This window comes from Pecten maximus, chromosome 9, assembly GCF_902652985.1.
Source record: "Pecten maximus chromosome 9, xPecMax1.1, whole genome shotgun sequence".
In the NCBI taxonomy this organism is placed as follows: Eukaryota; Metazoa; Mollusca; class Bivalvia; order Pectinida; family Pectinidae; genus Pecten; species Pecten maximus.
The window spans coordinates 34,595,187-34,620,910 of record NC_047023.1 but is presented as its reverse complement, the minus strand read 5'-3'; the positions used below and the strand labels follow the sequence as shown (position 1 = coordinate 34,620,910).

At 35.6% G+C, this 25,724-nt stretch overlaps 1 protein-coding gene across 2 annotated transcripts in view; it reads right to left on the bottom strand.

Annotated features, from left to right (window-relative positions):
* LOC117334053 (S phase cyclin A-associated protein in the endoplasmic reticulum-like) overlaps positions 1-25,724 on the bottom strand; it is a 114,350-nt gene that overhangs the window by 49,083 nt on the left and 39,543 nt on the right. For both annotated transcript variants that reach the window (XM_033893483.1, XM_033893484.1), the window contains exons 11-23: positions 25,365-25,476; positions 24,422-24,562; positions 23,954-24,055; positions 23,275-23,471; positions 22,441-22,522; positions 19,821-19,979; positions 14,288-14,389; positions 13,770-13,900; positions 13,525-13,590; positions 12,769-12,895; positions 12,266-12,378; positions 11,131-11,254; positions 9,208-9,452 (exon numbers count right to left, since the gene is read on the bottom strand). In XM_033893483.1, coding sequence (XP_033749374.1) covers positions 9,208-9,452; positions 11,131-11,254; positions 12,266-12,378; positions 12,769-12,895; positions 13,525-13,590; positions 13,770-13,900; positions 14,288-14,389; positions 19,821-19,979; positions 22,441-22,522; positions 23,275-23,471; positions 23,954-24,055; positions 24,422-24,562; positions 25,365-25,476 — 1,701 coding nt within the window. The remainder of the gene's footprint in view (positions 1-9,207; positions 9,453-11,130; positions 11,255-12,265; positions 12,379-12,768; positions 12,896-13,524; positions 13,591-13,769; positions 13,901-14,287; positions 14,390-19,820; positions 19,980-22,440; positions 22,523-23,274; positions 23,472-23,953; positions 24,056-24,421; positions 24,563-25,364; positions 25,477-25,724) is intronic.

Here is a 25,724-nt window from a genome sequence, read left to right as displayed (position 1 = left end):
TGGCCCACATACCTTTCAACAACCAATCAGAATTGAATCCTGGCCATATAGGTGAATGCTAGGTGTATTACCAAGGTATCCAATTCACAACCACCCAATAATACAGGACCCATATATGTGGCTATCATCATTGATCAAATTATCATAAATATGACAGTAGGTATATTTGAAATTACATTCTGTTATATATATATTTGTATTTTAACATGTTTTTTTTTCTTTTGTTCACATTTTGTTTGCTTTGTATTTTTTATTTTTTTTGTGGAAATGACACAGAGAAGCTTTCCCAACATTAAATGTTTATAATTTCAAAATCATAGAAGAGACTCTTTTTCTTTCAATAATATTCAACGGGAATCCATCGTCTGGAACACACTGAACTTCACTTCTATTACAGACATCAGGTCTTCCTGTCTCTGTACTGTATACCACGGCCATCAGAGAAAAATGGTTTTATATCTCTGACCATATACATACTAAAATAAAACAGCAGAGAAATCTATTCTCAAAATCTTCTAAATGTAATCAGACAAAACACTAGACCATCATTTCTTTATATCTACCAAACATACCAGAATTTTATGTGTTTATCATAAAGCAATATACAGTCAAATCACTGCCGAGAGAAGATTCGGACAAACAAGAGCGCGCAACTCTGTCCCATTGCTTTCCCTAATCATGACAAATTGGTTTGGTAATTCATTTTCAGCACCCTTGTGGAAATCAATCATCGCCATAATTTGTCAATCAGATGGCTATTTATATGCATAATGCAGAATTAGTATGCAAATGATGGGTGTCTAGTATAAACTATGTGGTGTGATAGGATCTCCGGCTGGGGCGATCTGTTCCCTTGTGGCCCACATATGGAAGGATCAATGTAGGCAAGGGGAGATAAGGCTCAGGAACTGAAGGTCACTTATAAGCTGGGTAGCTGTAGCTTACTGAGTACTTGGGACTTTGTGTTCGTAGTCCCAAAGTTTATTACCCTGTCAACTTAACAGTAAATTATCATAAAAACACTTCCCACCGGAAATCTAGAAAAATAGCGTAAATTTACTGAAAAAGCAGATTGAAGTATTAAGATTTACTTTTTTGCTGTAATTTATGACACGTTTTCTGGAGGTGTGAACTATGAAATTACTTGTATCTTTATTTTTTTAAATTTTAATATATCTCGAGCTAACAAAGATTAGAATATCGAGGCCTGATGTCTGCTGTTGAACCAGACAGAGCTCAACAGATAGATGCAATCAAATGATAAGTAAAACCTATAAAAAATATTACGTTTATACAATCATGGTTTATGGACAAATTTAACGACCACATGCTTCACCCCTAGGGTGCTGTGTGGGATAGTTTTCCATACAGTGTACACAGCGACGTCCAATATCTGGCATCGCACGGATCGGATAGAGAGATTACCAAATGGAGTACCCTCACAAATCACATCATGCATGTACAAAATCAATGCAAAGTGAAAGTAAAACAGTAATTCTCAATTTTCGGCGACATTTATTCATTTCATCAAATCAGATAGAGTAAAAACAGATTGATACCAGTGAATAACCAAATTTGTCTAATGTACAGAAGTAAGGTTACCATCTTAAAGTCTTAAGACCAAGTCAAATTTACAAAGTGAAAGTAAGAGATTATTTCAGAATTTCTATCGACAGTTATTCCTACTTGGAAACATTCATTAACTAGAATGAAATATCAAAGATGCATTATTGCAGTATACAAGAAAGTTTGAGACATAAAATATTTTCGTCTACGATCTTTAAAACATTCCTTGTAAAGTTTTCATCTCCAATCTTCAGAATAAATCAGACTTTAACTATCGTAACAAGATAAGAGAAATCAGAAACACTACGGGCATGTTGAATTAGTTTCACTTGTTTAAAACAAACCTGACAAGTTGCAATACATCAAGATTACAATCAGACAGTGATGTTTCCATCTGCATTTTGGTCTTATTTCAGCAGAGCCTATCACCTTAAAAACCTTTTACCTTAAACAAAATAATATTGATCAAGAAGTTTTGCTAAAGAAGTTTTGCTAAGTAGATAAGTCTTCTGAGATTTTTTTGATGTGCATTCTATAAAGGATCTTGAAATCTGAGCCCTTCTCCCATCTTCTAGTCCTTTTTCTTTTCAAAAACTTCCTTTCTACAGCCCTATACCTCCCATTTTTCTGTTTAATAAACTTTCTCCAATATCTAATTATACCTCCCATTTTCCTCTTAGTAAACTGTTTCGCACAATCCTCTAAGTAAACTGTTTCGCACAATCCTCTAAGTAAACTGTTTCGCACAATCCTCTAAGTAAACTGTTTCGCACAATCCTCTAAGTAAACTGTTTCGCACAATCCTCTAAGTAAACTGTTTCCCACAATCCTCTTAGTAAACTTTCTTCATAAACTAATTATACCTCCCATTTTTATCTCTAGTAAACTTTCTCCCATAATATAATTATACCTCCAATTTTTATCCGAAGTAAACTTTCTCCCAATCTAATTATAACTCCCATTTTTATCTCTATATTTATCCCTTTCCTCCTTAACTTATATAGCCCTATACCTCTCTATCTAACTTCCCCCTACTTCCTTCCTTCCATAGTTTAATAAAACAATTTCACCTTTAATTCTTGTCTGTGTTTTACTTTGCATTCTTCCAGTTTTCTATCATTCCGCAATACTCTTCTCCAAATTTCCTCCATTCTTCCAGTTTTCTATCATGCCGCAATACTCTTCTCCAAATTTCCTCAACATTTTTTTGTCTCAATCAAACATTTCCCTACTTTAATTTTTGTCTCAATCTTTTCTTCCCGCGTCCATTTTCTGTCAGTATCAAAACTTCACCATCCCCGTATCCCCTTTACCCTACATTATTCTACATTTCTATTTCTTTCCCGTCCTCCCTTTCTCTCTATATAATGTCACCCCCCTCTTTACCCTACATTATTCTACACCTCTTTTTCTTTTCCTATCTTCTTCCTCCTTCTTCCTTCATTTCTTCCCACCCTAGTTTTCTCTCCATAACTTTTCCCCATATCCCTACTTTTCCCTTCCCTAATTCTATCCACAATCAATCATTTTTATTTATCCCTTTATTTCATCTTTTCTTCTTTTCACCCTCTTCCTCCCTTCTCTACTTGTCTTATATGCCTTTCATGATCAGAGTTCACAGAAATAGGGCAAAGCCAACAGACAATAGAAAATCTGCAGACACATGCTTTCAGATATGCTTTTTAACATCCATGTTGGAGCTGGAATTTGATAGTGTGAAACACAGCGGGGTTATAAAGTCTCTCTGCATCACAGCCAGCCACGAAAATATCATATCTGCAGTCATTACGCAGGTAACCTAGACAATAGCATTAAGACGGGGTGAAATCTGGATGACAAGCATGTGGAAAACATAAGAGATATATATATATATCGCTACGGTGAAAACTCCGAAAACTTCTCTCATCCAAAAAATACTTCATCAACGATGGGAACATTTTAGTACATGGTATAGGAAGGTACTTGACATCTGATACCGTCCATTTGGGTAGTCTAAAATTCATCGCAAGTCTAACAGATATAAGATAGATCATGTAAATGGATTTGATGACCTTGTATGTGTCAATTATAGCTATAAAATATTACAATGATAGATAGTATACATCCGTGTGGACACTATGCTTTCCGCGTGAAATGATTCCAGAAGACTACACTTAGTTGTAGTTACGTGGGTCCATCAAGTTGAAAGTGTTCATTGCTGAGGTGAGAGTGTGAATCCAAGATCGGGTAATAAAACAGTAATGTATATGTTTACTGTTAGTATAGAATGTAGAATTATCCTACAATGTGCACACACAGCCAGTCACCAAAAACACTGTATATCGTAGCTAACAAGAGACCAAGAGGGCCTGTATCATTCACCTGGCTATTGCAGTTAATATACTTTCTACAGGAGAAGAAAGATTTGGTTTATTTTCCATATTGGACCCATCCCTCCAGCCCCCTGGAGGTGGGGTTCAGACCCATCATTAGTTCCCCAAAATTAGTTCCCCTTCACTCAAGTAAGCTCAAGACTAAATTACTCTGCCAAATATTTTCATAATCCTACAAAAGAAGGATTTTAAAGAACTTGCTATGTTTTCCTTTTTGAGCCAAATCCTTAAGACATTTCGAAGACCCACCATTTATACAAAATTGATTCTCCATCACCCAAGGATGTTTCAGCCAAATTTTGTCAAAATCCACAGGGTCATTCAAGACAAATTGTGATTTTTAGGAAAAGTTGACAGAGAGAGAGACGACACACTACAGATGCTGGCACCACACACTACAGATGCTGGCACCACACACTACAGATGCTGGCACCACACTCTACAGATGCTGGCACCACACACTACAGATGCTGGCACCACACACTACAGATGCTGGCATCGTACCATAATCTCACCAGTCCTTTAGGCCAGGTGAGCTTACAATCAGTTCCACATGTGAACAAAATAAACAGGTGTTGGTGTCATGCTTCATACCAAACACCTTTTTTCTTTTTTTCACAGTAACTATTTGTTTATATCATAATGTTATAACAATATATTAACTACAGGAAAGAATTACATCGGCAAAATAATGGCATAAAAGTTTAAATTCAATAATAACTAATTTCATAAAATATGACATTGGACAAACTTCCCTTTAGCAACCACTGCTATAATAGAATCAACAGCCTTGTTAAAAATAAGATAGGGATGTGAGGATAAATATGGGTAACTCCTCTGTAACAATAAAAAGGTTTTTTTTACCTGGTTACAAAATAACAACATCTTTATTTTTCATAAACAATACAATTGTACTATCTCCTGGTTCATAAATAATACAGTGAACCGTAGTGACTTAATCACCAACACAATATGTAGGCTGTGAGTGTTACAAAGTGCAGAATGTCACCTTATCCATCACCATTACAACACACAAACACATGTTTTTGATATTTCTCCAGATGAAAGTTGAACTCTGCATGTATGGAATGCTACGATATTAATCACCATGATGGTGGCCACAGCTGCCTCAGAATGAGGCTGGACGTTGGTCTCTGGTACGGAATGTCGTCACCGTATCTATTGCGGTGATGATGGTAGCTGCAGCTGCTGCGGAACGAGGCTGGACCCTGTGGACCCTGGTCGTTAGGGATAGTAGCCGTGTAGGAAGTTATCTATATGTCACCAGATGGAGCAACAACACACACCTGTCACATGGAGGCTTGGATCAGGGTTAAAGACAAGCTTGTAAGATAACAGAGTGTTCACCAGTACAACATGTACATTTTCACTAGGACAGAAGGTGTACAGGTATAGTGCAATAAGGATGTAGAGATAAATTTTTCCACCAGTTTCAACTTTTTTCAGAAATCGACTGGCCAGCGGCTGTAGTGTCCATGGTATATTGACAACAGGAAAGTCTAATATTATATTCATTTTGTGTCTGAAGAAAGTTATCGGTATACACAAAGTTATCGGTATACAATATTGAAAGGAATCAGTTGTCCACATGTAGATGTCAGTTTTATAAGCTGACCTCAGCTGACCTCAGATATGACAATCTTCAGGCAGTGATGGGAATCTCTTTCAAAGTTAAAATGATAATCCATCATCACAATTCCTCAAATGATCAAAGCTAGTTAGTGAATTGACTTTGAACAGAAAGGCCAGGTCAAAATATCTAAAAATGTGGTGCATATGTTGAGATATTGTTAAATACACTTTTAAGGTAACTTGTTTCTTAAATTTGTTAATTTAATCTCTTTTTTTTTATATCGATTTGTTGATCCATGATCAATCATAGAAAACCATCATTGATCAGTCATTATTTTGTCAGATGATAAATAAATAACGGTTGATTCCATGAGTATTATTAATAGGAACAACGCTATTTTGGGGCTGAAGATTGGTTTACCTCTGTGGATGTAGGTGAAGGGAGGTTTCACTGTAAATATATGTGTGTGGTAAATAAACCAGGGTTTATGCTGATCTCTCCTTTAATGTCAAACCAGTGGTTGTTTTAATAGTATAATCAGCATCATCATTAAAACATTAATCCAGTATAGCAGGTGATCATTATCCTCTAGAGGCTTTGTTTTTGTGAATAATTGACCTTTGACATGAAAATGAAGGTTACAATAATAGGATTATAGTACACTGTACCTTGCCTGAGGGCGATGCATGTATATGTTTTCAGTTTCATCAAGATATTCAGATATTTTCAACTGTTCAAAAGTAATGCCCTGATTGTATTAGAACATTAGCACGAAAATTCATTCAAACTCATTTGTCACAATGACACAATGACAGAGCACAGCACATCATCTCTGATTGATAGACTGCAACGTTTTGAGCTATTATCATTTGCCTGTGTGTGAGCTTATATTTTACCCTGCACAGTTACTTGAGTTGCTTATTCTTAGCCTAGCATTTCTCCATACAGAACCTAATTAAGCCACGATATAAAATAATGTATCATTTATTAATATTAAAATCACAATCAAAATATATATATTTATCAATGGTACAGGTTTACTGGGGTTACTTATGTGATTGTGTTCGCTAGGGAGTCAGGCGTGCATAGTGATGTATATGGTGAAATACAGATAGTACGTGAATTACCTGAGGGTAGGGCTGGACGTATACACGGTGTATAGGTGATAGTGTCATTCGAGCTTTTGCAACCGGACAGTGTGTCATCAGTCTATTTTATTGTAATCGACCACAATAAAGCGCTAGCTGCAGTCAACTATTATCTATATAACAGTGTTGAGTTATAACTGATTAATAATTTACGTTCGTTTGAACGTGTGAATTAGAACATGAACCAATATATCAGGGTCTGGATACAGAGAATGGGTTGTCAAAGATCCGATAAAAGTTTGTTTTTAATAAACTAGAGCTTAAAACTAATTCTGATCCAACATAAAATTGATAAATGATACGGCATGTCCATACAGATGGCGTGTCTACAGATGGCGTGTCCATATAGATGGCGTGGCGTGTCCATATACAGGGAGACGTTTCTCTGTTCCCACCAGAGGACATTGTTCAAAGCCAAGTAACACTAAAAGTTGTTCTATACAAGTTATTTACCTTAGTCCACCCAAGTTCCAATACTGGAACCAATGAGCCACGAGGCAGGTCGTTTAGGTTGACAAATCAGATTGCTTACCATTTTTGGGTCCATCATTCCGGACAATTGGTAAGGTTGGCGTTTGAATGAGATGTGTTTTGACAGTTGGCTTGACCCGTTATTATAGCCGTTGTCATACAAGCGACACGAGCCAATCATAGAGCTCTTTAAACACATCATGCAGTTAGCCATGGAAATGGACAATGCCAGACAGCGGATTGTCTGCCATGCCACAAATGTAACTTTTGGCTAATATAGAATGTTTCATGACCTGCAACTGCATCAACATCTCTCAGGTAACTTCAATAATCCAAATACAGTATCGCCCGAAACAAGGAAATCAATGGGAAATTCACACTTATTTGACTTTTGACGATGAGGTCAAGGTCACAATAACCTAATGGCAGAGCACTGCACATCTGTTACAGGTGGTGCAAGTATCCTGCAAGTCTCATCAAAATATCTTCAACAGTTTAAAGTTATGACCCGAACAAGAAATTATTCAATGACCTAATAACCAGAAGGACCCGTAATAATACATAATCATTCAAAAGAGACTTACTGATGAACTTGTTACAACTTTTATTAGGCTTTAACTGAATTATCAGGGCCATTTTTTATTACTGTGGTCCAAATGGTTGGACTGGCTGGACCAGATTTGCTCCCTATGAATTAAGCAAGGACCTAGTGATTTTATGTTACTTTTCAACGAAAATTGACGAAGATTTGGAAGGCCTGTATCTACATCTTCAAGTACGACAAAGATTTATGGCTTAAATGTTGTATTAAAAGAATTGACACACAGGTTTGTCTGAACATGGCTCTGTACACAACCAGAACCAACCTGACAATATCAATACCCTACTACAATCTGTTCCTTTCTCCTGCACTTTCCAAATCATAGCAGGGTAGAATGCAAAGGGCAAGAGTAACAACAAAGTTAAATAACATATATATACACAGTTGAAGGGAAATTATGTGAAATGCAAACCACTCCATACCAAAAGACAACACTAAAGCAATTTGTGCACCAGTTTACATGAAATTATCGTAACCAGCTTTGGAGTTACTTTTAGGATTTACCATTTGTTTCCATGGTACCAGGAAAATTTGAAAAAAAATACCAAGCACTCCATACCAAAAGGCACCAAGCCACTTGAGCATTATGTGTAGCAGATTTCTTGAAGTCATCTTAAAGGGTTTTAATGAATAAATTAATTAAATTAATACCCCTATTCCTCCCTACATTCAATTATAGTGTCCTTTTCTTGTAGTCATCTTCAATTGATGGCTGCAAATATCAATCAAGTTTTCAACACTTAGTCTGTGTTAATTTAATGCTAACTGCTCTGCTTCTATACATGATGTGGTCTAGGGGAAATAACTCTTACTTTATTATTGGAATACCCTACAAGTTCCAGCTGCCACAATAAGAATTACTGGAATGTTAGTAAATCAGAGCTCTCAACCAAATGGCTTTATTCTAGTCTGAAGTGCAAACTTTTTTCTCGATCAGTAATTTTAGGCAAGTTTAATTCTCTTTTCCTTTTTTTTGATATTCAGTTATATTTAATATTAACCCAGCATGTTTCAGGAAAATAACATTCACCACCCTGCAATTTAGTCATGTTGATTTTTTTTAATAACTTTTCAAGTCTGAAAATGCAGTTCTATATCTATATTACATTATAATTTAGTTTTCAGTAAAGTGAAATATTTTCCATATCATATTCATTTTCTTTTGGAGGTGAAGAAAGGAAAGTATCAGCTGATGACTGATGACCATTTATAACAGACAGAAAAACAGGTTTTACTGGGTTCTATTTAACAAGGCTTCTATGGAATTATACCTTGCTGTCCCTTTTTAAAAATTGAAAAAAATTGACCGAATCATTTTTTCCACCTAAATGAACTGGCCCCTAAAGACTCCTTTTGTTTCCACATCCCAGTGAGACAAAACTGCTCTCATTAACTGACTCCATCACCATTCCTGATGCTCATAAGAGAATATATTCAATACCTAGGGGTACCTACCTGATTACGTCATTGCCTCGGATAGTAAAGGGATCTCCCGAGCTGCTCATCCTCTCAGCCGAAGCCTCGCTACATTTGGCTGTTGGACCATACTTGGCCAGGCAGTTGAGAATTGATGACAACAGTTGCATGAGACTGACAGCAATTAAGTCAAATGGGAGTTTACTGGTGCTAGACGAGCCAGAGGACAAAGTTGTACCAGAAAAACCAGAAGCTGGACGTTTCTGCTCGTCAGGTAACAGGATCTGGTGAAATTGCAAAGATGATACAGATTATTTCACAGGCTATGAATGTGATATTTTCCTTATAATATGAGACAGAGTCCTTGAAAAGACTTTTTTATAGGCAAAGCCTGTTACTCAATCTTGTTGATTATTTAGTCAATAAAATATATCTAAATTAATTTTTTTTTTAAATCAACAGCCAATTAACTCTTTTCTGTGATTGTTAAACTGGAAATATTTGTAAAGTGATACATGTAAATATTGATTACTTGAAGCATGAAAAAATGCAGTTAAAAAATCAGAAGTACAGAGCAATCCGCTTATTTGCATAGCCCTTTTTCCATGACAAAATATGCAAATAACCGGAGTATTCGTATAGGCGGAGTTGGGTTTTGGCTCCTCTTATACACTATGTAGATCGTCAGGTAGGTACTCAAAACGGGCGCTATATGATTGTTTACGTTATTTGCATTAAAAATATAATTAAAAAAACATTATTTAAAATATAAGAGTAAATACGAAATAAATGGGTTGTTATTCTTTGTAAATGTACAAATATTTGCATATACTTCATCGTTTACTACTTGTCACTCCGAGTCTGTGGGTCCGATATCGGTCATACACGCGTGGGTTGGCACTACGATGTACAATGTGATCGTTTCAATTAACATTCATCATCGTCTTGAAATGTTTTTTGTTCCTGCTATGAGTATATTAGTTGTTTGATCATAGATGATGAACTGCTTAAGCAATAGACTGTCTTAAATGACCGTGAGATGTGTATTGTCGTTTGGGTTTGTTTTGAAAAATGGCGTACACACACACAAAGAGTTGTCGTTCATTACACATATGCCCCCACAATGCAACGCGCCTAGTAAACAATCATGGCGATCGCAACCTGCCTCAGCGAGTGTTCAAGTGCACAGAACACAGGTTTGGATCGATGCTATAATAAATAAACAAATCTCATCAAAAGATGAGGCATATAAATATTTTATTAAGTAATTCTTCTTCACAATGCTACTGATATGGTCTGGATAATAACTAAATGTCGATATCGATGCATCGAACATAACCTGTTTTGACGAAGTGGGAACCAATGATTAGATAACGTTGTACATCGTGTCGAATCAATATGTAAGTTAAGACACTTTTCTTAAAACTTTTATTACGGGAAAATCACAAAAATACCCTAAAATCAATTAAAATTTTTCGATATTTTGGAATTTTTATATGCATATAAGCGGGAGTCAGTGTTTTAGTCGATGCAAATACACGGGATTGAAATACAAAGATAAAGAAGAAGAAAATCGGGACCTGAGAATTTTATGCAAATAAGCGGGATATTCAAATAACCGATATGCAAATAAGTGGGCTCCTCTGTATACCCAAGATGGACAGTCATAACTGGAACATTTTGACATTATAAAGTAATTTTTCACAGAAATATTTACAAAAGAAATGTTATGATCTGTTGTACAGTGGCTATTTACTCTGCTTTAAAATGAAAAAAAAAAAATAAAAAATCCGTCATTTCTTAAAATTCTTGTATTTCTAGTACTTTAGTCTAAATCATTGCTTATAGTAAACAGATGGTTCATTACCAGTGAGAGAAAAGTTGGATAAAATGGAAACTTTCCTTACTGGAGATACTGTATTCTACCCGAAGTGCCTTTGTTTAGTATGACTATGTACTTACCGTGAGTCTGTGTACAAGGAGGTCTATGATTGTGCCCAGCTTGTTACTAAATAACATGTAGTGACAGTTGTCATAGCAACCTTTACAGGCCTGTCGGAACACGGAGCAGGTCAGGACAAGAGACCTGTGGACAAGAAACCTTGGGTTAGTGTAATGTGGTTAGTTCTGTCCCCCCTCCCCAAGACAAGTAGCATGGGTAAAACATACAGTTTAAAACTTTTTCTACTTTAAAATGTTTTACGATATTCCACACAATAAATTAAGCATCTTCAAATTTGGAGTATTCTTACTATATGATATACAGAGAATTTATTTCATGATATACAGGGTATTTATATCATGTCAGATATACAGGGTATTTTTTCACGATATACAGGGTATTTATTTCATGATATACAGGTTATTTATGTCATGATATACAGGGTATTTACTTCATGATATACAGGGTATTTATGTCATGATATACAGGGTATTTACTTCATGATATACAGGGTATTTATGTCATGATATACAGGGTATTTACTTCATGATATACAGGGTATTTACTTCATGATATACAGGGTATTTATTTCATGATATACAGGTTATTTATGTCATGATATACAGGGTATTTACTTCATGATATACAGGGTATTTATGTCATGATATACAGGGTATTTACTTCATGATATACAGGGTATTTACTTCATGATATACAGGGTATTTATGTCATGATATACAGGGTATTTACTTCATGATATACAGGGTATTTACTTCATGATATACAGGGTATTTACTTCATGACATACAGGGTATTTACTTCATGACATACAGGGTATTTACTTCATGATATACAGGGTATTTATGTCATGATATACAGGGTATTTACTTCATGATATACAGGGTATTTACTTCATGATATACAGGGTATTTACTTCATGACATACAGGGTATTTACTTCATGACATACAGGGTATTTACTTCATGACATACAGGGTATTTACTTCATGATATACAGGGTATTTACTGTATGATATACAGAGTATTTACTGTATGATATACAGAGTATTTACTTTATGATATACAGGGTACTTTCATATCCTGAAAAAGAATTCTTGACAATTAACAGTGTAAACTTATCATGTTAAAATCTTACTTAGGAGGTAGTACAGAAGGAAGGTTGAAGTCGGTGACATCCACGGTCTGCAGGATTCGTCCGAGAGTTGTCAATCCACCAAGGATCCTCAGACTTGTCTGATCTGCTGCGACCTACAAAACAAAGATCAATATCCTGACAAATAATCTATATCAGCTAATGAGAAAAACTTCTATATTTGAGATAAAATTCATATCCAGTGTTGATTATCACAAAAGTTCAATCTATTTTGTATTCTATGTATTATTTTCAGAAAGAATCCCAGCCATTTCGTTACTTTGGTAACTTCTGCCAACAAAATAGCACAGCATAAGTTCTAGCAACAAGTAATGAAATCAAATCTTTCATGGAACAGTAGCTTCTGGCACCAATTCAAAAATCAATGTAATTTCATAGAATCACACATTTAATTATTAATGAGAAAATCAACATTAGAATAAGATGATGGGAACTCCATGTCTCTCCCTACAGACTCAACATATTCAAAATCTAGGGAACCTCACCTTTTTATCCATGATGCGACTGATCTCACCCAAGGCACGGTCGAGGGCGGATACTTTGTTCTGGGGCCAGGGGCCAGTGTCGGGCGCCTGAAGGTATTTACTGATGTCTCGTACAACCTTCTGCAGCCTATCAAACATAAAACACAGATTTATTATACATCACATAAGCAGATAGTTTATATTAGGGCTATTCCAGTAAAATTACTTCCTGAGAGGATTCCAGGTTTGTCAAACAACATTTTCAATAACTGTAGCCCTTATCGCAGATAATGCTGGTAGAGATCAATATTGGCCAATACTTTCGAAATCTGTCACTTTCTTCATCTGTCTTGATAGATCTATTCCAGAATAACTCTTGTTTGTTTACTGGGTTTATATACACCATGAACAGCCAGTCATTATAGATGAAGTATTCTTGTAGCAGCTGGTGGATACCTTACTGAGCCTCATACAGGTTTGTTTCATGTTATCAACAGCGATTTTCCAGGGTTACACCTTGTTTATATAGTAGAAGTAAGGACTAACATTTTTTTTCTGTTTGATACTAACCAGAAGCAGATGCCTGTGCTTTCAGTTTGAGAATTTTGTTTTTGTTTTATACTACAGCTGCACAAACTTACTCTTTTAGGCACTTTGCATAAAACATTAAAAACACTATTGAACACTATAATTGAAGCATCAACTTTCTATCAGTTTTCTGAATCATCTACTGTCAGGTAACCCTTTAAAAACATTTGGGTGAAATTTTACACTTACTTTGCTTTATGCGTGGACTCAGCATTGGTGAGTTTTCCCATCAAGCTGTTCTCATACTCCAATCCCCTGTGAAAGTAAAAATTTAAACATTTTAGAAAAGTCAAAATAAATCCCACATCTGAGAAATGAATTTACAATTTAAAGTTGATTTCTAGACTGATGCAGCTTGGTCTTGTTTAATTTACTTTAAAAACAAAACTATTTTCTTAAAGATATTCATTAATACTTTTACAACTATTGCGCACCTTGTTATCATTCTCTGACGTAATTTTTTACAGCGTTTCTTGAGCGACTTGAGCCGTTCCTTCTCTGACACTATTTTGGGATGTGTACTGTTGCTGGGTGCATCAACTATATGCTTCAGGTTAAAGGTCTCCTGTAAAAGAAAAGGTGTGTGTCACATTGGCGGCTATTGTCTAGTTTAAAATTTTGAAGTGGATACTTTTTCTCTTATCATGTCATACATTACTTAATCAGCACATTGAAAATTATTCTAAATTGTAGTACTGTCAATTTGAAATTTTCATATGACAGCAAATTCAAAGAATGAAAATTAAAAAAAAAATTCTGTGTATGAAATGTTCCTTAAAGAGTAACAGGATATATACATATTATTGATATACAAACATGTATAGAGATATTGAAAAGGTTATGGATTTCAACATGGAAAACACATGGGAAATTACATTCTTCTGGAGAAAACATTATTTTTTTGTCTTCAATTTACAAGACAGACAGACATAATCCAGACAGACACACTCACAATTTCCTGTTTGGTCATGGTCTTGCCAGAGTTATTGTCCTGTAATGCTTGTTGGTGTTTCTTCCCACGTAAATGACTCAGTAGGTGAACCTCAGACGGGATCTGAAAAACAATCAAAGTACTGAAAGTACTGAAGACACAAACGAAAACAAATTATTTTAACTGCTTTTGTTTAGTGGGGACATGGTCACCAATACCTGATTAGGACTAGGACAAAATATTGGCAAGAAAAGAAATTCATATCTACTTTTGATTGCAAGTGCGTCTTCCAGGCAGCTAATTGTCAGAATAGGTACTCAGGTAATCTTATTTGACATCTTCAATGGGTTAATGTATACGTAGTTGTAGATGTAATATGAAGGTCCTAGATTACCTGTAAAATTAATGAGGCCTTTCTTTTCAAACTTTTGAGGATCCCATGCCTATAATATAAGCGCTTCACAAATTATCATTATCATTAGCCATTGAAAAGATATTAATACATTTGATGTAACGCCCCATCTAGCTACCAGCTTTTAGATCAGAGCTCAGGTTAAAAACACTTGTGTGATTGTTTTAGGATTTTATCGTGTGTGTGAGCCCTGGTTTGAATGATGTTATGTCAAGGTTTTGAATGATATTTTGTGGCAGATTGTTCTATCCCTTCAGTACCTTCTGTAAAATAGCGATAACAAACTTCAATTGTCAAAATACAATATGGCTGCCTGTCGACCATGTTGTTTTCCGATTAGTCTCAAAATGCAATATCCATAACTAGGCACCGAGGGGAACCTACATATAAAATTTGAGAAAGATCCCTTCAGCACTTTCTGAGAAATAGCGATAACAAACTTCAATTGTCTAAATCCAAGATGGCTGCCTGTCGGCCATATTGTTTTCCGATTGGTCTCAAAATGCAATATACATAACTAATGTAAGCACCAAGAGGAACCTACATATGAAATTTGAGAAAGATCAATTCAGTGCTTTCTGAGAAATAGCAATAACAAACTTCAATTGTCAAAACCTAAGATGGCTGCCTGTCGGCCATGTTGTTTTCCGATTGGTCTCAAAATGCAATATGCATAACCACCCACCAAGGGGAACCTACATATCAAATTTGAGAAAGATCCCTTCTGCACTTTCTGAGAAATAGCGATAACAAACTTCAATTGTCCAAATCCAAGATGGCTGCCTGTCGGCCATGTTGTTTTCCGATTAGTCTCAAAATGCAATATGCATAACTAGGCACCGAGGGGAACCTACTTATGAAATTTGAAAAAGATCCCGTTAACACTTTCTGAGAAATAGTGATAACAAACTTCAATTGTCTAAATCCAAGATGGCTGCCTGTCGGCCTTATTGTTTTCCGATTGGTCTCAAAATGCAATATGCATAACTAATGTTAGCACCAAGAGGAACCTACATATGAAATTTGAGAAAGATCAATTCAGTGCTTTCTGAGAAATAGCAATAACAAACTTCAATTGTCAAAACCTAAGATGGCTGCCTGTCGGCCATATTGTTTTCCGATAAGTCTCAAAATGCAATATGCATAACTAGAAACCAAGAGAAACCTATATATGAAATTTTAGAAGATCCCTTCAGTACTTTGAGAAATAGCGATAACAAGAATTGTTTACGGATGGAGGGACGGACGGACCACGGACGCAGGGCGATTTGAATAGCCCACCATCTGATGATGGTGGGTTAAAAACACCTGGGTCTGATAAACAGACTCTGGAGGCGTAGAATGCGGATGTAGACAGGGCAGGGTATACCATCACAACGGCCACATTAAACTAAGCACTATATTCAAAACTTAGAATTACATGCTCATATCAGCTCAGACTTGAGACAGTTTCTTAATCGCTCATTAGAGTGAACATGATTTTCATATAGCACTCTACGTTATATGTTTACACTCCATACTGTGTAGCTACAAATAATCTATACAACAAAAACACATTCATTCACATGTACAGTTCAAATCAATTTGAAGTGGAATTTTGTTTTTCACTTATGTACATTGCATCAAATATTCTCCGCAATAGTATATGTACCATATACATAACTGTAACTGCATGATACATATATATATGTATGGTATATATCATGTTAATTAATGTTAGTGAGATGTGAATGTAGCTATATGTATTGATATCATCGATTTCAAAATCAGTTTTTTTTTAATCTGCAGCATCTGTCAGATGAAAATGTAGTTCGAATGCCCAAACTGGATGAACTGTACATGTAGTAGCATTCTTCAAAGTCCATTATGAATGCTTTTCATACAAATATATTTCTTTCAATTGTTCATGTGTTTAAATTATTAGAACACCGAAGTAATTTTTATTTCCATAAAAATGGAAGTACTGCTTATCTTTTAAACTAAATTGGATATTGATAAGATAAATTTGCCAAAATGTTAAAAATCAAACCTTATTAAGTAGAATCTAAACAGTTGTAAATGGCTAAGCCCACTATTCTTAACAACAAAATTACTTATTTTGATTCTCTGTCAAATATAATCAGGTTACTTGAAGACTTTGTCAGAAAAGTTAACACATATATACATTATCAATAGTTGCTTTAATTAAATTAATCTGAATTTGAACATTAAACCGACTTAACAATTTAAATGAAAAAAAATGTGTTTTCACCATTGACCATAATTGATAAGAAGAAAATAATTATTTAACTCAACCTATGATATAGTATGTAACAGCCATCAAGACAATACTATTATCTTTAGTCATGCCAAGTTATTTCACAATAGGATATATGTTTTACACATTTTTGTTGTTTAGAAGAATAATGAACTTAGTAATTTTTGCTGTTCTTCTCAAATAATATGTACTAGTGTTGTAAAGAAAAAAAGATTAAATAATAATAATAAATCTAAGTTATAATAAATTATTTGCATTGATTTATCAATACTTTACTGTGCATTAGTTTAAAGGTTAATTTAATTCAGAAGCTGAAATGATTTAAGACAGAAAAAACCGCAGATGTAGGAAAATAACATTTCCACTGCCTTTAAATATCTCTGGTTAAATTTAGCAATCAGTACATTTCCATGAAAAATGGTGTTTTCTAAAGAGTTACTGCCCTTTAACCGTCCCTGAAGCGTTCAAAACTCCACCAAACATAATAAAGGTCTATGTAGATGTACATCGTAGACCCCTTTCTTTTTTATAATATGCTTCGACTGTTATGTAATATTTCAAATGATAATGATAGATCATTTTCTATTTTTTTTAAACCATCACGAATATTAGAAAAAAAAGAATCAGTCGCTATAATCAGAGACATATATACAGATGTATATATGTCTCTGATATAATTAGAGATGAAATTTTCAGTGACGTCTACATCTGCATGCAGACAGCCACGTTAATGCGGTACGCGTTCTGTAAACGAAAAACTTCATGTGCATTACGTAGGATATAATCAATAGATCCGAAGTCAATATTAATATTCACAAGTCCATTTGACATTTCGAAACCCTATTCAGTGAGAATTTAACTTTTTATTTGCAAACATGCGTATGGTACTCGACTGCCGTTGTTGTGATATTGTCATGATGAATAGACAACTTTTTTTCTTTCGTAAAAAAACATCTATATAATCTAACCATCTGCAGACTACATCAATCACATGCAAGTTAATATTTCAGTGAGAAAATGACAGTCAAAGTTGGGTTTGATCACCTACTCTTGCTTTTATTATTGTTTACATTACTGAAAGATGGCGGACAAAATCGGATGCTGGATGAGTGATTTTCAATGTACAAAATAACAACGATATTCCGACGAAACTTTATCAATATTATAACCCATTCAGTAACATGCCACCAAAGAAAAAAAGACACATAGATGTCGATGATGAAAATTCAGCGTGATGTTAGTAGATTTTTCTTCCGGGTCACAGGTAAGCAGCAATATGGCGCCAGCGAAAAGTCGATTGTATCATTCCGCGTGAAATCTAATGCGTTCAACGCGGAAAAATATTCTTACGTATCATCGACAGAACATACTTAATTAAATACTTTTAAAACTATCTATTTGTGAGGTTCTGTTGTTTTGTCATATATCTAACGAAACTGCAGTGTTGCATTTGACTCCGTAAGTCACGGGACTATTTTTTTTTGCGATAGAATATGATTGTGAAGTGGCAGTGGAAGTTGTGTCAGAGCGAACGAAAATGCCAAAAAAAAACCACATTGCCCTGTCAGCTTCTAAAATACAACAAAACAAAAGGTGATTTTTTTTAATAGCTGAACTTCACTGTATGTCATTTTTTATCGTGAAGTTAAACAAATATTTACTGCATAACATTACGGAGTTACTGTAAAGCAACGTTTAGATTGGCCAACAGCAGTATCCGCCAGAGGCCTCAAAAGCGCTGACACAGACTCAAACTTACGTTTGTGTCTACGTTTGTGTCAACAAAACAAAAGGTAATTTTTTTATAGCTGAACTTTACTATACGTCATTTTTTATCGTGAATATTTACGATATTTACAAATATTTACTGCATATCATTACGGAGTTACTGTAAAGCAACGGTTAGATTGGCCAAGGCAGTATCCGCCAGAGGGCATCGTAGATTTTGTCAGCTACACCTCAAAAGCGCTGACATAGACTCAAACTTACGTTTGTGTCAAAAACAAAAAAAATCATAAGCTTTCATATTATGTGTCAAGGGAGATAACTCTTGTATGACTAAACAGGATTGGGCAGAACTTGGGTTTTTCTTGTGCAGAATCTTTGAGTTTTCTTCCATGATCTATTTATGGTAACACTGAACAGACCAATTTATCTGCTGTCCCTAGCCAGCTGCCTGACTACATTATCTTGAAATTGCAGTATCTAGGGTATTTCCTCCATCACTAGAACTAAAATGAACCTCTTGCAATCAGCATAATCTTTCACTATTAGACATGGGAAATAATTACAGACAATATTACATCTATAGGTGTAATCAAATTAGGTTGGTCAGTCAGTAAAAAGAGAGATTACTTGCTTGAATGCATAATATGAAATCTATCTTGATTTAACTGTGAAATATTATACGCAAAACATGAAATTTATCTTGATTTAACAGTAAACTGTTGTAAGGGCTGTTCCAGGAAAACATATATCGGACAGGGGTTTGATGACCCTCCCACACATCCACTTTTTGGTAAAGGTACTCTAGTATAGAATCCATTTTTTATTGTATAAAATGGTACAAACACATCACATTCACCCAACAACAGAATCAATTAATTTCAAACCCCATCAACCCATAGATGTGATTTTAATTTGAACCCACCCCACCACATGTAATTCATTAACGTGCCTTCCCCTGTCCCATATAAGTTTTCCTGGAACAGCCCTAAGTATAACATAAAACTTATCGTTATTTAACAGTGAAATGTTTTATCAACAGTAACTTTGAAAACCAACACAATGAAGTATTTTACAAAACATAACATCAGTCTAGACTAGACATTTGTGATCAGTCTGATAATCATACACAGAATATTTCTGTAGCTATTTCTACTTACCAGGACGTTACAGATGGTACAGAGTTTCTTGGTGTCATATGGAGCAATGTTGGGTGGCTCATTGTGGTCCTCTGATGACAGGCGTAGGACTGTCATCTCAAATGCTTTCTCACGGATCTGCTGCAGAGCTTCCTGGTGGCGCTGGGTCGATTCATCTTGCTAAAATGTAAAAGATTGATACACCATATCAAATTTTTTTGCATGATTATTAACTTAAAGCAGTAAAATCAAAGTACTAGTGTGTTCAGTCAATTGTTTGCATTCAAGAAATACTGGTAAAATCCTCTTTTCTACTCTTGGTCAAATTTCTTTTGCCGACTTACCTGTACGATTAATTAATGAAAACCTGATTGAGACAACCCTGTTTCAACATGATCCAATTGAAAGAAAATCTTGAATTCACAAAAAATTCTTGTCTCAAACAATAATTAACACTTCACTTTATTTAAATTATTTTTATAAATGTGTAACAGGAGAGGAGAAAATGTAGCGGCCAGACCGGGGTTCGAACCCGGGACCTCTGAACACTAGCCGGATGCTCTACCAATTGAGCTACCTGGTCACCGATGATCGACCCAGTCCAGTCCTGCTACACACCTCCCTCCTTTTTTTCAAGTCTTCACCCTCGAAGACACACGAGACCCTTATACCACCACCGTGGGTATTTTAATTGGGCGCCAATTTTGTAACAGGAGAGGAGAAAATGTAGCGGCCAGACCGTGGTTCAAACCCGGGACCTCCGAACACTAGCCGGATGCTCTACCAATTGAGCTACCTGGTCACCGATGATCGACCCAGTCCAGTCCCGCTACACACCTCCCTCCTTTTTTCCAAAAAAAGGAGGGAAAATGTAGCGGCCAGACCGGGGTTCGAACCCGGGACCTCCGAACACTCGGATGCTCTACCAATTGAGCTACCTGGTCACCGATGATCGACCCAGTCCAGTCCCGCTACAAATGTATGATCATGATAGCTTCTTTCTAACTACTGAGAAAAAGCTTTACTTCTTTTCTTACATTACACTTAAACAATTGTGTACTGGCACCTCTGTTATAAGTCTAGAACAGCTGGACAGGAGAATACACATCAGGTTGATTCCAGTGAAATATCCAGAAATTAAATGCAGGGTAGGTGCTAGAGAAAGTGTACTGGAATAGGCTGTACTATGTACTGGAAAAGTCCTTACTATGTACTGGAATAGCCGTTACTATGTACTGGAATAGCCGTTACTATGTACTGGAATAGTCCTTACTATGTACTGGAATATCCTTACTATGTACTGGAATAGCCGTTACTATGTACTGGAATAGTCCTTACTATGTACTGGAATAGCCGTTACTATGTACTGGAATAGCCGTTACTATGTACTGGAATAGCCGTTACTATGTACTGGAATAGTCCTTACTATGTACTGGAATAGCCGTTACTATGTACTGGAATAGCCGTTACTATGTACTGGAATAGTCCTTACTATGTACTGGAATATCCTTACTATGTACTGGAATAGTCCTTACTATGTACTGGAATAGTCCTTACTATGTACTGGAATAGCCGTTACTATGTACTGGAATAGCCGTTACTATGTACTGGAATAGCCGTTACTATGTACTGGAATAGTCCTTACTATGTACTGGAATAGCCCTTACTATGTACTGGAATAGCCGTTACTATGTACTGGAATAGCCGTTACTATGTACTGGAATAGCCGTTACTATGAACTGGAATAGCCGTTACTATGTACTGGAATAGCCGTTACTATGTACAGTCGAACCTGTCTATAAAGGACACCTAAGGGACAAGGCAAAAGTGTCCTTTATAGAGAGGTGTCCTTTATATAGAGGTTCAACGAGTTATGTCCCTTATAAAGGAAGAAACAAACCAAAGTCTGTTCATAGTACACTATATGTCTCCTGATTTATTATATTTAAACACTTAAACAAATGAATAAAAGACAAATAATTAAAGATAAATGCTTAATTAATTAATTTTCAATCATTCATCTGACACAAAAATTAGAGCTGATATTTTTAATAATTTATATTAAGCCTATAGTTTCTAAAAAAATCTTCCCAATATCATACTATACTGAATATCTATTCAGACAAATACTCAACATAGTAAAAACGGTAAAGATAATTCTTATCATAGTAAAACAATTTTCATTAATCCTCAATATTTTGGAAAATAAATATGCTTGAAAGTACCTGTCACCGGTGAGGTTGAGTAAACAAACACCTCTGCCGACGGCGATCGGTCACTCTCTTGTAATTACTGCCCATTGTTACAGCAACTTACAGGTAACAGGACAATTAGTGACTGATGAAGTGGCTTCCTAAGTTAGCATTGCTGCCAGGGGAATTGAGTAATTAAGGCTCTGCTTGTTATTTAGAAACGTTTTACACACAAATATCAACACGGCTATGGTTTCACGTGTCCGTTATACGGAATTTTAAACAACTTTACGGACAAAAATAAGTGTCCGCTGTCCGCATTAGGAAGGTGTCCACTATATACATGATATTTATATAGTGATTTTCATTGGGGATTCCTGGAGGTGTCCGTTATGGACAGGTGTCCGCTATATAAGGGTGTCCGCTATTACAAGTTTGACTGTACGTACCTTTTGTTGTATCTTTTTCTGGAGTTCCTGTATGTGAGCTTGTTGCTGGGCATTCAGAGCTGCCAGTCGCTCTTCTCTCTCCCTAAACACAAATTATAACATATATTCCCTTTCTGTTGAAGCAAGCATGCTGGGTAGCTGAGTATTGATCAAGCAATAAATGTCCACTACCAGCTCTCACTTGAGATAGTTAAATGTCCACTACCAGCTCTCACTTGAGATAGTTAAATGTCCACTACCAGCTCTCACTTGAGATAGTTAAATGTCCACTACCAGCTCTCACTTGAGATAGTTAAATGTCCACTACCAGCTCTCACTTGAGATAGTTAAATGTCCACTACCAGCTCTCACTTGAGATAGTAACAGTGACCTTGACAATGACCCAAAAATCCTGAAATTTGAACTTGGTATACAATCAAGGAATTTTTCATGAAGACAAGAAATGATACAGAAAATTTCTATCGGACCCTAGTCTTTTTGTTTCATCAACAAGGTGTTGGTGATAGAGGCTTCGATTTTGCCATCAGGAATACAAAGAGCAAAAGTGAATGTAACCCCTGGGGTATTACTGATAGTATTATTTCTAATACAATCTTGCATTGTATATGAAAGCTAAGTTTACATTGGTTATCAAAATAAATATCTGGAAGGTATTTAAGGCAAGATTGACATCTATATAACATCTTCGTAATATAAATATGTCTTACAATCAAGCCCTTTTTCTATGAATATTGCTGACTGGATTTTGGGACTCCAATATATTCTACTTCTATTTATATCAAAGCTATAATCTTTTACTGTTCTGACACCCTCTCCCTGCCTTTAGATGCTCACCGTTCCTTAATGCGGAGGGCCTCCAATCGTTCTTTCTCCTTTTCCTGCTGTTGTTGCTCCACACGTGCATCACGCTGTTTGCGACGTTCCTCCATGTCTTTGAGTTTGGCCTGTCTCTCAGCATACAAAGCCCGCCTCCTCTCCTCCACCGCAGACTCCTTTGCCAGCTTCTCTACATGTTTTCTCTGGCGCTCCTCCTGAGAGGAAGAAAAATTACCAGCATTTCAGTTAACATGTAAAAAATTGTGGTTATAAGTGGAAGAAATTATCTGTTAAAACCATACCATGTATAACTGTATACAGTCAACCTGTGTGATCTGTAAATCTGTCCAGGCGGACCGGAAATCAGTAATCTTTGTGACAGTTTAGAATGGCTTTGTAATGTACGGTATCTATTTCTGTCAAACTGGAAGGAAAACCTTACCTTATCAAACTGAAGAGTTTCCTTTCATGTAATATTATATCAATAATTAAACATAGCAATTTTGTTCAAGAGTATATACTTTTATCAAAAAGTATTTTCAGTAACATACTGAAACAGACTGGAAAATTGGACAATGAAAATACACTTAAAAGAAATTTGGAATAAGTGTTCAATAGCTTTGTCTTCAAAAGGGTCTATCAATCATTTTCTTTAAAATGTACATGGAAGATACATAAATGTACAAAGAACCAATACCTCAATGTTTTGGAGTCTGGCCTCAGACTCTTGATGTTTCGACATGATGTCGTGTCGCTTGTTCTGGGCATCAAGGGCATTAATAAAAGCAATCTCATTGGCCTGGAAAACAATGAATGATTATCAATTTTATATCTATATCAATGATCACTCAATCCTGGTGTAATAGTACAACAGATTGGTCTTGTTTACAAAAACCGAAGACATCATATACACCATATTATTTTGTCCTGATATATATATTAACGTACCTAGATTTTATCAAATGATTTATCAAAATTTTAATCTCTAAACAGCAGTGGTGATATCAGCACAGAGAAGTCTAAAACAACAGTTTTTAGAATGTTTTCTATAGGAAATGTTAAAGTTAACATTACAAGAAACATACAGGAAAAGTCTAAAATCAGATTTCAGAAAAATGTCATGTGTGAAAACATGACCTTGACTTAGAGGTGATGGTTATGTTACCTTTGCTTCCTCTTCATGGGCCTTCTGTGCTTTCATTCGTAGTTGTAGGTGGCGCTTCTCCTCGGCTCGCGTCATCTTACTCTGTATTGTCCCTTTCCTCTGTCTCATCAACTCTTCCTTCCATGCTCGTACTTCCTCCACCTATCAAAAGCCAGATATCATTTTATGCTCGTCTCCACCTATCAAAAGCCAGATATCATTTTATGCTCGTAACTCCTCCTCCTAACAAAAGCCATATATTATTTTACGCTCATACCTCCTCCTAACAAAAGCCAGATATTACTTTATGCTCATAACTCCTCCTCCTAACAAAAGCCAGATATTACTTAACATTTTTTCATTTTTTTTTTTCCAGTTACATTAATATATTTCATTACAAATCATACAGCATAACAGTGATATTATGTCCTATGTTTAAGTCATAATATGTATGATACCTAGAATTACTTTGATTTCATTGCCACCATAAGTTATGCCTCTAGTTTACACTATCAAGTCATGTTCACCTTTTTCCACACAAATTTCCTTAAAAATCTCAATAATCTTTTTAGATGTTTGCTGGACAAATGTTGACAGTATAAATATTTTTACTTTGTTACAGTCATACCCAGTAACATGATTAAAACAATCCCTCTATATTCAGTACTGAAGTGCCAACATTAGCTCTGCTGTAGTGAAAATCTTACTGGACTAACTACTCATTTACTTTGTCCAGAGATCTGTCATTCAAAGTGATTCCTTTTGCATTTACCAACACAGCTGTTGAGTATATAAAATAATTTCATTTTATCCTGTTTTAATACAAAACGTATTCTATAAGTGGTATCAACATTGCACAACAGAATTAAGAGAGGGGAGTGCTATCTTGTCAGCTGACCAAAGATTTAAGGGAGGCAACTCTGATATGCTTCTATCATGAACTCCTCTATTTACATGGCTTTACCTTTTTGGAGAGTTCTCCAAGTCTTTCTGACTTCTCATGCATGAATTTCTCCCTTAGTTCCCGAGCCTTGGCTTGCTTCTCCTCATGTCGCTTCCTTGACTCTGTGGGCGACCTGTACGTAGTTTAAAATTATGTATGTTTAGTGGCCTAGCTGCATGCACTTTCTACAGAAATGTAGGCATTAGGACAAAAATATCTTTTATTTAATTTGAATTATACTAGAGGTTTCGACAAATTGCCATTCTTTATGCACATTGAAATACTGTATCTCAATCATATCAATATGTTCACAACAAAGTAACTGGAATACCAGAATTATGAAAGGAAGCAAAATGAAAATATCTACTTTGAGAGAGATTC